The 12695-nt window shown below is 41.2% G+C and overlaps 1 protein-coding gene across 1 annotated transcript; it reads right to left on the minus strand.

Moving 5' to 3' along the window:
• Positions 1 to 636: 636 nt before the first annotated feature.
• Positions 637 to 5994, minus strand: LOC308374495 (E3 SUMO-protein ligase KIAA1586-like; the record flags this gene model as incomplete). Its single annotated transcript, XM_080850276.1, has 2 exons — positions 637 to 1067; positions 4275 to 5994. 2 exons carry the CDS (start codon positions 5992 to 5994, stop codon positions 637 to 639), a joined length of 2151 nt encoding a protein of 716 aa, XP_080706402.1.
• Between the last annotated feature and the right edge of the window lie 6701 nt (positions 5995 to 12695).

Consider the following 12695-nt stretch of genomic DNA (forward strand, 5'->3'; position numbering starts at 1 on the left):
CCAACCACCCGCTAACCAACATAGATAACCTAAAACACAACGCAGAGTCCCAGCGGGCCGTTGACTGGAGAGAGAGGGTTACATCTACTTAGCAAAAATATCTCCATACAGTGGATTTCCTTTCGTTTAGTATCATTTTAAACTTTCCAGATGACTGTATTGCCCCCGCTCGTCAAGTGAAACGTGTCCAGAAACAAGGCCACTGATCTAAAAAAAAAAGTTTCTTTTTGAGATCAGTGAAACAAGGCTCGTTTGTCTGGATAGCCAGAGCTAGCATAGCAGCCATTCAAATCCAATGGTAATGCTACCTAGCTAGGTTTGCTAACTGTCGGTATCCATCGTTAACTCGTTAATCGTTAACCATCATGTCACTGGCTTTAATTTGAGAGTGGCATGTTAGTAGTACATTTAGTAGTTCATTTAATACCAGTACACTTGATTCATTACTGCTGATGTGTTACTTATATGCAGGGTGCGATTTGTCCAAAAACCAGAGGGGGGGATGTTTTTTTTTATTATTATTATTATGAAAAAAAAAAAAAAAAACAAGCAATACATAGGCCTAATAACCGGAAATGGGCCGATCAAGTGAACATAAGGCCAACGGGCAACTCATTCAGACTGTAAAACAAAAAATCACTGAGCGAATAGTTTGCTCTGATGTCGGACTTCGTGTGGCCTTTTCGGCTTCCCAGTTGGGGTGTCATCTGCAGCGTGTCGCCCTTCTTTTATCCACATCTCTGCGAACTTTTGAGCAGGGAACGAGCGCACGTCTGGCCCATTGACAGCGATGAAAAGAAGACCGTTCAGTGTGGACACATTCATTCTGTTGCGCTCATCAGTGAGGATGTGATTCATGGCGCTAAATCCACGTTCGCACTCAGCTGTTGACACGGGGAGAGTGGAGACGGCAGAAAACAATTGGCGGAGATTGTCACCTTGGACTCCGTGGCTTTTAAATTCTCGAAACTCTTTCAGAAGCAAAGGGATGTCTGAGACCTCAACAGCTAGAGTTTTCTGAATGGTGACAAGTTTGTCATCCCCAAACATCATGCGCTCGTCCTCATCTGTGGGCCAGCTTGAGGGGTTTAGCGCAGCACAAGCAGCAATCACTCCACTGTCGAGCTAAGGTCTTGTCTGCGAATGGGTACATTTCGCATGTGCGAGAGTCGCCATTCGCTTGGCACAATTCGCTTCACGCGAGAGTCGCCACTTTGTGAATGAAGCGCGCTTCACTTAGGACGCGAACTACAAACAAATAGCTACACGTAACCTATAAACGTTGTTGAGACTTTTATTAAAGATAACAATAACAAAACAGAGACAAATAGCCACACGGTCAAGCAATGTAATTTATTACGTTCTACGAATCCAACTGATACAAACATGTAGTCTACTGTTCGGGTAGTAATCTACAGCAACTCTTGACTTCTATTGAAAGAGATTTTGAAATCCTCAAAACCTGGTTTGATGTTAATAGATTGTCACTCAATAGAAAAATAAAAAACTAATTCATGGTCTTTGGAAATCGAAAAAGGAAATAGGTAAGGACATTCAATTAAAAATAAGTGATGCTGAACGAGTGACCGAGATAACATTTCTAGGAGTGGTCATTGACCATAAATTAACATGGAAACCACATGTTTATTATATCAAAGGAAAGATCTCTAAGATGATAGCAATTTTGTACAAATCAAGAAGCATGTTAAACTATAAGGCCTTACATATTATTTACTGTTCACTTATACTTCCCTACATATCATATTGTGTGGAAGTCTGGGGATTGACATATAAAACAACTGTCAATGAAATCATTATTTTACAAAAACGAGCCATAAGGATAATAAATAAGGTTGATTATTATGCACCCACTAACCCATTGTTTATGAAATCATTTGTTATGAAATGTAATGATCTGGTATATTATAAAATAATGCAAATAATGTATCGAGCTAAATCAAACCAACTCCCAGTCAGCATACAAAGGTTTTTCTCATTTCAAGAGACAAAATATAATCTCAGAGATGTCTGTAAATTTAGTGTACCAAATGCCAAAAAATTAATTAAAAGGAGATGTATATCTGTTATTGGAATTTCATTATGGAATGATGCTAACATAATCTTAAGAAAGTGTAAGACAGTTTTTGTTTTCAAAGGGATGGTAGCTAAAGCAATTTTTGAGGGCTACAAGTGTCCATAATGTATGCAGGATTTTGTGCTGTTTATTTGAGATCTTGCTTCATTGCTCTTCTTGTGACTAACTTTTTGGAGGCAATTCTTTTGTTTGTTTTTTTATTTCCATTACATGTATTACTTGTAAAAAATAAAATAAAAATGCATATGTTGATGGGTAGCTTAAATTGGTCAAACAGGACAGGCTTAAATACAAGCATTATTCTTCAGCTTGTGCCTTTTCAGTCACTTTGAATGTATTATTATTTGTGTTGAACTTGTTTGTTGTTACTGTGTGTGACTGAATAAAAACATAATCAATATCAACTTACATTACCACTGCACACTCACAACCTTACAGATAATGTAGCATTCAGTGTATTGTATTCAGTATGATATGGCAGCGCAAGATATATGGGGTATGAGTAGTTGTAACATTGGCAGCAATAGTTGGTCATTAGCGCAGATATGATACAGGTACAAGTCAAGTCAAGTCAAGTCAACTCTTTTATTGTCAGATACACAGAACAACATAGTTGGACTGGGCACTGAAATGCTTAAGACAGGACACCATACCACACTACCATAGATACTAAACATAAATACACATATTAAACAGATACTAAACAGATAAACAACCTACATGAGCTAAACTGAACATGAGCTGGACTGAGAAAGTAGTGCAAACAGCAGTAAAAGTGAGCCAGTGAAGAGTAAAGTGGCAAGTGTAAAGTGAGGAGTGCATTATTCTTCATTTAGGAGTCTGATGGCCTTATTGTGAGCAAAGGCGAAGCAAAGGGTAGAAACTGTTCTCCAGTCTGCGGGTGCGAGACCGGACACTTCGGAACCGCCTATCAGAAGGCAGCAGGGTGAACAGTCTGAAGGATGGGTGATGACAGTCTTTTAGGATCCTGCCAGCTCTTCGGAGGCATCTTTTAAGGTAGATGTCCTGAAGGGATGGGAGTTTCCTGCCGATGATGAACTCAACGGATCTGACCACACTGCGTAGGGCCTTACGGTCCATGGCTGTGCAGCTTCCAAACCACACTGAGATGCTAACAGTCAAGATGCTTTCTATAGTGCATCTATAGAAGTTGGTGAGGATGTCTGGATTCATGCTAAACTTCCTGAGTCTCCTCAGGAAGAAGAGGCGTTTTCGGGCAGCTTTGACCACCTTGTCAGTGTGGGCAGACCAGGTGAGATCATTGCTGATGTTGATATGATATAAGTACAATGCAACGGAATCTAACCAAAGGAACCATAGCAGAAGAGTGCAGAGTATTCTGCATAGTGGTAATATAAAAATAAATAGATGGGATGTATACAGTATGATATGACAGTACAAGATATATGGGGTATGAGCAGTAGTAACATTGGCAGCAATAGTTGGTCATTAGTAGCAATAGAGGTTATGAATGAGGTAAGACATGATAAGATATATAAGTACAATGAATATGAGGTAAGAGTCATGAGGCATGATATGACATAAATAGATATGAATACACTATAGAATGTTAAGTGGCTGAACAAAAAAAATACCAATTCAACACCCACAAGCTAGTTTACACAGCACCAGGTTACAACCATCAAGGCGGCTCCTGGCCTATTGTTTAGGTTGATGGGCCATCAGACCTGGTTCCTGGCTTTTTTGTGTCTTGGAACCAGAGCTCTTACACTCTGATTGTTTGTTTTTGAAATAAATGACATGAAATGACATTGCTTGAACGTGTACCTATTTGTCTCTGTTTTGTTACCGACTTTCAACCACGAGAATGAGTAAAATCTTTAATAAGAGTCTCAACAACGTTTATAGGCTACTTGTAGCTATTTGTTTTGTCTTTGTGAGTCAACAACGTATATGTCTCATATGCGCCCGTCTCTGTGCAATTCTGTACCGACTTTCAACCACGAGAATGAGTAAAATCTTTAATAAGAGTCTCAACGTCTCATATGCGCCCAAAGTGTCGACTCTCGCCCACTCGAATTGTGCCTGATTCGCGTGAAGCGAATGGCGACTCTCGCACATGCGAATTGTACCAATTCTGAAGCGAATGGCGACTCTCGCACATGCGAATTGTACCAATTCCCAGCTTTGGCCTTACCTGCACTGTCGTCTAGCCTGCGCTCTACGTTGTCTGCCAGGGAGATGAAGAAACGGTCGCGAAACGCACTTGCCTTCTGTCGATCTCCATCGTTGGGCTGGCAGATAGTTACCCCTTTAAATGTTTGCATGCTGTCAACTTCCTCTTTCAGGCATTTGAAGTTCATGCCGTCAGCAAGCCTCATCGACCTCAGAGCTCTCACGGCGATGTTCACCTCTGAATGGGCCTGAACGGCAGTGGCATCTCTCCTCTGCAGGAACAGGGACAAGGCTTTGAGGGTTTCAAGTGCATCTTTCACAAGAGCCAGTTCAATCAGAAAGATCCACTTGGTCATCTTGGAATGGATTCCCTGACACTTTGCCCTCTCTATGTTGGATCTGGAGTTGTCCTCAGCCAGCGCAGCAAAGAAACGGACCAAAGCTGGATAACTCTCCCAGAGAGCCGTCACGGATGTGCAGGACGAGGACAGCCAGCGCACATCGAACACTCTGCCTATTCTTCGAGCATGCATCCCCAAATTGGAGGCAGCAACTTCTAGTTCTCGGGTATGCTTCGGGCTCTGAGAAAAAAATGCATACAGACAGTCTGTAAACATTTGGAAATGACTTGCCTCTGTTATGCGCTTCACTGTGTCATGGACTGCAAGTTCCAGTTTGTGGTTCATACAGTGGATGACAGTCAGGTCAGCGTTTATCTCCTCACGCAGGAGAGTGGCAGCTCCCTTGTATCGACCCATCATAGCAGCAGCCCCATCAGTCGCGAAACCAATTAATCGGGAGCGCAACATGTCCTTGCTGATGCCATGGCTCTCGAGGGTCTCCAGCAAAGTGTCACGTATGGCAGAACCCGTACAGGATTGCAGTTCAATCAGTTGGTAAAAAAAGTTGCAAACCTCTCCATCAAATGGCATGCGGATATAAACGATGAGGCATGTTTTATTTGAGACGGTCGTGCTCTCATCTATGAGGATGCTGAATTTCACTGATGTTTTTTTAATGTATTCTACCAACTGGCTTGTCATCTTCTCAGCAATGAACATTAGCATATTGCAGCAAGCTTTGTCTGAGTGCAGCATGGACCCTAAATCCACCCCGTTTAGTTGTTGCAGTTCAATTAGGGGTGGCTGCATTTTGAATGACAGGTCATTTTGACAGATCATGTATGCCGTCCGTATACAGCACGCAGTGGCCTTTAATCTCTCCTCATTTTTCTTCCTCCACAGACCTACACTGACATCTCTGGCCCTCTCGATTGCTTCCTCACGCCTCTTTTGCAGAATGCTGATACATATGGCATGAGACTGACATTTGCCGTGCTTTGAAATTTTGTCATTTAGTTTTTTGGCCGACTTTGCTTTTATCCCATTTACAAAGGCAGGGTCTATGCGAAGGCGCTCATCAGTGTTAGGGCCTAAACCCCTCACTTCGCAGCAAGCTGTGCATTTGACTGACCCGTCGATTGACAGCGTTAGCCACTCTCGACCCTCTTGCCATTTAGCAAATCGTGCCGGCTCTATGCAGCCACCAACCACATGCTGCGAGACGCTACCACCATCACGATCAACGTCGGAGTTTTCTTCATCACCGGACTTCTCCTGGGGTAGGTCATTCCCTTCAACTTCGTCCACTGTGACTGCCTTAAGTTGTGTAGAGGTAAGAGGGGTTTTTTTGCGCGCGGGTCCTGTTAAAAAGGACGATATGCTGCTCTGGACTCGTTTCATTGTACAGTTAGCTGGCTTTGCTAATTTCCGTGTATGTAATGTTAAAAACATTGTTATTGTTACAATGTATACAATGTGTTTATGTGCATGGGGACGTTCGCGAATTCTGAGAATGCCGACAGTTTGGGTAAAGTGAACGTAAGTGCCAGCGGTGTAAGCAAGTGTAAGAAAACGCGGTCACAACCTGTCTTTTTTTTCATTGTTTTTTTTTTTTATATATAATTGAGGGTTATCCCCCCCATGTTTGAAATTCATCCAGCAGAGGTGGGGATGTAAAAACCAGAGGGGGGGTAAATCCCCCCCATCCCCCCCGGCAAATCGCACCCTGCTTATATGTTACTTATTAGCAGCTAGCTACCTAGCCACTGTGTTCCAATGTGTTTTCAATTAGTGTTAGCGGCAAGCTAGCTGTATAGTTGAGTTGAGCTTCAGTTAAGACGCTGCGTAGGCTACACTGATCTCAAAAAGAAACTTTCTTTTTGAGATCAGTGGTAGGCTACCGTAATTCATTATCACATTCGATTATTTATTACAAACAAAAACAACTGCTTCACATGAGACACTCAACACTTGACATATACAGCCGCGGTAAAAATTAAGAGACCACTTCAAAATTATCAGTTTCTCTGGTTTTACTATTTATTGGTATGTGTTAAAGTAAAATGTACATTTTAGTTTTATTCTATAACCTACTGGCAACATTCCTACCAAATTTCAAGTAAAAATATTGTCATTTAGATCATTTATTTGCAGAAAAATGACAGTTGGTCAAAATAGCAAAAAAGATGCAGTGTCTTCAGATCTCGAATAATGCAAAGAAAACAAGCTCATATTCATTTTTAAACTACACAATACTAATGCTTACACTTAGGAAGAGTTCAGAAATTAATATTTGGTGGAATAACCTTAATTTAAAATCACAACTTTCATGTGTCTTGGCATGCTCTCCACCAGTCTTTCACATTGCCGTTGGGTGACTTTATGCTACTCCTGGCACAAGAATTCAAGCAGCTCTGCTTCTTTTCATGGCTTGTGACCATCCATCTTCCTCTTGATCACATTTCAGAGGTTTTTTATGGGATTCAGGTCTCGAAATTGGGCTGGCCATGACAGGGTCCTGATCTGGTGGTACTCCATCCACACCTTTACTGGCCTGGCTGTGTGGCATGGAGCATTGCCCTGCTGGAAAAAACATTTCTCAGAGTTGGGGAACATTGTCAGAGCTAAAGGAAGCAAGTTTTTCTTCCGGGACAACGTTGTACTTTGCCTGGCTGAGGTTTGTAAAAGACCATAAGGATTGAAAAAAGCGGACTGGAGGGTCTTCTAGTTCGTCTTCTCTGATGAGTCCAATTTTCAGCTTTGCCCAACACATGGTCGTCTGATGGTTAGACGGAGACCTGGAGAGGCCTACAAGCCAGAGAGTCTTGCACCTACTGTGAAATCGGACTCATCAGAGAAGACGAACTTAGAAGAACCACCAGTCCGCTTTTTCAATCCTTATGGTCTTTTACAAACCTCAGCCAGGCAAAGTACAACGTTGTCCCGGAAGAAAAACTTGCTTCCTTTAGCTCTGACAATGTTCCCCAACTCTGAGAAGTGTTTTTTCCAGCAGGGAAATGCTCCATGCCACACAGCCAGGCCAGTAAAGGTGTGGATGGAGTACCACCAGATCAGGACCCTGTCATGGCCAGCCCAATTTCGAGACCTGAATCCCATAAAAAACCTCTGAAATGTGATCAAGAGGAAGATGGATGGTCACAAGCCATGAAAAGAAGCCGAGCTGCTTGAATTCTTGCGCCAGGAGTAGCATAAAGTCACCCAACGGCAATGTGAAAGACTGGTGGAGAGCATGCCAAGACACATGAAAGTTGTGATTTTAAATCAAGGTTATTCCACCAAATATTGATTTCTGAACTCTTCCTAAGTGTAAGCATTAGTATTGTGTAGTTTAAAAATGAATATGAGCTTGTTTTCTTTGCATTATTCGAGATCTGAAGACACTGCATCATTTTTGCTATTTTGACCAATTGTCATTTTTCTGCAAATAAATGATCTAAATGACAATATTTTTATTTGAAATGTGGTAGGAATGTTGCCAGTAGGTTATAGAATAAAACTAAAATGTACATTTTACTTTAACACATACCAATAAATAGTAAAACCAGAGAAACTGATCATTTTGAAGTGGTCTCTTAATTTTTTCCGCGGCTGTATATCTCATGTGAGGGGGGGGGGGGGGGGGGGTGTTATGGCATATATGCTTAATAAGAATATATGAAATACAGAATAACACTAAAATGCTTGAGTGTGACACCTGTAGGGGGAAGGGCAACAGATACCAGATGTCAGTGTGACATCTGTAAAGGAGGGCTAATCTCACTGAGATGCAAATGAGCACAATTGTCTTCCCTTTGTCCCAGGTGAGGTGACTATTCAGACAATCTTAGAAGTGCCTTTTCAACAAGAGCTTTTCATTGGTGTATACATTCAAATGATCACAACTTATACAAATATTATCAGATTTACATGAGTGAGACATCACTAGATAGCTTTACACGTACACTTTCAGAATATGTGAATAACTCAAAATGTCTCAAAGCGACTTGTGGCTGGTTTAGCCATGCCTGGTCACATATGTGACATCCCGCCTCGACTACTGTAATTCCATCTTGTCTGGAATCCCAAATAAGCTACTCCACCGGCTCCAACTCATCCAGAATTCTGCAGCAAGGATTGTAACACGCTCTAAATCCACCAGCCATGTAACACCATTGCTATTCCAACTGCACTGACTTCCAGTAGCCTACCGAATTAAATTTAAAGTCCTGCTCCTGGCCTACAAGTCCCTACAAAACAATACCCCCACCTACCTCTCTGACCTCCTGGAATCCTACACTCCAGCCCGCTCACTGAGATCCTCCTCAGCAGGCCTACTACATGTCCCTAAGGCGAACCTCAGCACCCTGGGAGAGAGGGCTTTCAGCTACATCGCCCCCAAGTTGTGGAATTCACTGCCAGACTACATCAGACACTGTGACTCAATTACTGACTTTAAAAGCAGACTTAAAACTTATTTCTTCAAGATAGCTTATGGACTGACTGACTGACTTTTATTTTTCTTATTTTTTATTTATTTCTATGAGATTATTGTAATTGTAATGAGATGATTGTTTGTGAAGCGACCTTGGGTGTCTTGAAAGGCGCTTGAAATAAAATGTATTATTATTATTATATAACCCATCTATTTATTTTAACATTACCACAAGACATATGCAGAATATTCTGCACTCTTCTGCTATGGTTCTTCTGGTTAGATTCCGTTGGATTGTACTTATATCATATCATGACTCTTACCTCATATTCATTGTACTTTTATCTTATCATGTCTCTTACCTCATTCATAACTTATATTGCTACCTTCATCTGTACCTGTATCATATCTGCACTCTTGACCAACTATGTACTTATATCATATCATGACTGTGACGCAGCCTGACTCAGAGCTTTGTCAACAAACGAGGGATGAACAAAATAACAATTATTTATTATAACACTGAATTTTAACAATAGCAAAAGTCAATAGCCAAGTCAATCGCACCCGTCTGCAACCAGGAAGGGACCTCCCTCGGAAACTGTAGTAGAAATCCTGATATAGCCAAACCGGGCACAGGTGTGGCTCATCAGGCCTGATCAGGCCACCACTCCAAACCAGACACCTGGAAAAGAGCCAAGGGAAAGAGAAAAGACACCTAGTGGAGTGGAGGGGCCATCACATGACTCTTAGCTCATATTCATTGTACTTATATATTATGATGTCTCTTACCTCATATTGCTACCTTCACCTGTACCTGTATCATATCTGCACTAATGACCAACTATTGCTGCCAATGTTACTACTGCTCATACCCCATATATCTTGTAATGCCATATCATACTGTATACATCCCATCTATTTATTTTAATTTATATCCACTATACATATGCAGAATACTCTGCACTCTTCTACTATGGTTCTTCGTTAGGTTCCGTTGTCTCAGTACTTGGCCAACCCCCTGTGTGATGTCACATGTGAGCGCCAGTGTTGGATGTTGTATTGTAAAACGGTAAATACTTTGGTAGATTAAAGTGTAAACTTTGAATACAAATGCTAGTACAATACATTATCTGTAAGGTTGTGAGTGTGCAGTGGTAATGTAAGTTGGATTCGTAGACCGTAATACATTACATTGCTTGACCGTGTGGCTATTTGTCTCTGTTTTGTTATTGTTGTTGTTACCGACCACGAGAATGAGTAAGATCTCAACAACGTATAGGTTACGTGTAGCTATTTGTTTTGTCTTTGAATGAGTCAGATCTTTAATAACAGTCTCAACAACGTATATAGTAAGCTAAGATCTTTAATAAGACTCTCAACAACGTATATGTCTCATATATATATATATATATATAGAGAGAGAGAGAGAGAGGGACCTAAAGATCGCGTCCTAAGTGACGTTGGTCGTCCCAATCATAGATATCTATAATAAGGCTAGATATCCTGCCTGCGTTTCTGGCCGACGGAGTCGAATGTCCGCACAGTTCGGCCATTTTGAGGACAGTATAGCTCACTCCCCCTTGGTAGTGGTACTTTTTAAATAACCAGAACTTGCTCAATTTTCAACCGATTTTCAAACGGGTTGGTTTGTTATAAGCGTAAGATATTTCTTATGGCACTACATACTTATGAAGAATTATAAACATGGGTTTTCATATGAAAATAACATTGACAGGTCTCTGACAGGTCTCGTTTCAAGGGAGTGTTCAATAGAGCAGATTGCACAAAATTCTGGCATCTTCATTGGCAATAAAGTCAGCAATTTCCTGTCGAAATCATAATGTAAGATGTTTAACAAACCAACCCGATTGGAAATCATGTGCAACTTCAGTTTTATTATGTGCAACTTAAGTTACATTGAAAAGAAAGAACAATTACTCGCCAATTGATGTAAAATTACTGATACACAATAGCCGTGATACACAATTAAGCTGCACATTTCAACATGTTCAAGCATTCAGAATTATTACCAAGGTAATGACGATTGTAAATCAAGTCATTTGTAAATCCGTCAAAATTTCCGCGAGATAAGAGTGTAAACGATTGTGAAGATCACTGATGTTACCTAACGTACCATGATCCCTACCGGAAGCTATACTGTCCTCAAAATGGCCTCCTGTGCGGACATTCAAGAGTCCGCCATAATCCATCTAGCCACTCCGCCCCTGCACCCCTGTAGGACCTCAGACCACATTTACACATACCCGGGTATTTACAGAAACGAATATTTCTGCCCCTCCGTTTTCAAAAATAACGTTGTACACACAAGGGGTCATAAATCCAATCCAATAACTAGTTATTTTTAATTAAAGGAAATCTTTAGAAATATAAGTACAATGACATTAAACATGTCAAACATTAAACTGTCAACACAACATTTAAGAACTTTTGGGAGGACATGTCAAGACATGAACCACATGACAGCTAAAATTAAAAAGTAAAAATGCAGCCGCACTGTACATTTAAACTTTGGTTACTTTACTTGTGTCCACCTTTAGAGCATTAGTCTACAAACTTCTTGTTGAGTTTAAGCAGCATCTGATTTTCAAGGTGAGTAGAGTTCATCCGGGCTCGCTTTGCAGTGAACAGCAATCCAGCACAGCTGAAGAGTCCATTGCAGGCGGCCGAGGCAGGTAGGCCAGTATTGAGTTTCAGGGACAGTTTTTTGATATTCTGAAAGGAGTTCAGCAGATCCATATTGACTGAGACACAGAATAGGTACCCTTCTAACTCCCCTGTACCTACTGGACTTCATTGAGGAAAATAAATCATCTTCATCTCAAGAATTTTGTCCAACTTGCTTCAGCCTCTACCATCCGATCAAGGCGTTGTCTGACACAGACTCGACCTGTGGAATGACAAACAACATTTCTGACAATTTAGTATTGAGCTGCCATCGAGAGTGTATCATAACACCAGTGTTGCCAACTTAGCGACTTTGTCTCTATATCTGGCGACTTTTCAGACCCCCTTGGCGACTTTATTAGCAGAAAGCGACTAGCGACAAATCTAGAGACTTTTTTTGTCATTTGGTGGTTTCTTGTGTTGAAAAAGCACTAAAAAAGCATCTCACATATACTGTTCTGCAGTTCACTTTACAACTGATTTTCATGAGGGCTGAGAACAGCAAAGGCTGTCATTGGCTCCTCTCCACTCCACAGCGCCTGCACGGCCAGGCTGACTAAATAACAGCAAAATATTATAACTTTGTATTCGCGGGAAAAATATTAGTGATACATATTGAGCGCATGCGCAGCTTATTTGCATACTAAGCAAATTAGTTGATTACGTCATCTAGCGACTTCTGGCCACTTTCGGAGAGCTAACAGCTACTTTCCTCACAGAAAAGTTGGAAGCACTGCATAACACAGACATATGCTGTGTTCCATTTCTTAGATTAGGCCGTAAGGTGAACACGGTTTTCGTTTCAGCCCGTTCCACTCACTGGCATCTACACAATCTTTAGCTTATAAAAAAGAACGAGTCGTGGTTAGTTACCAAAAAAAAGTTCGTCGCTGATTTTCCAGTCGATTGTCTATATGGCTTTGTTTTATGCAGAACTAGAGACTTCAGAGCGTAATAAGATTTTTGTCGGGAGCCGTGCCAC

This window comes from Sprattus sprattus, assembly GCF_963457725.1.
Source record: "Sprattus sprattus genome assembly, chromosome: 13".
In the NCBI taxonomy this organism is placed as follows: Eukaryota; Metazoa; Chordata; class Actinopteri; order Clupeiformes; family Clupeidae; genus Sprattus; species Sprattus sprattus.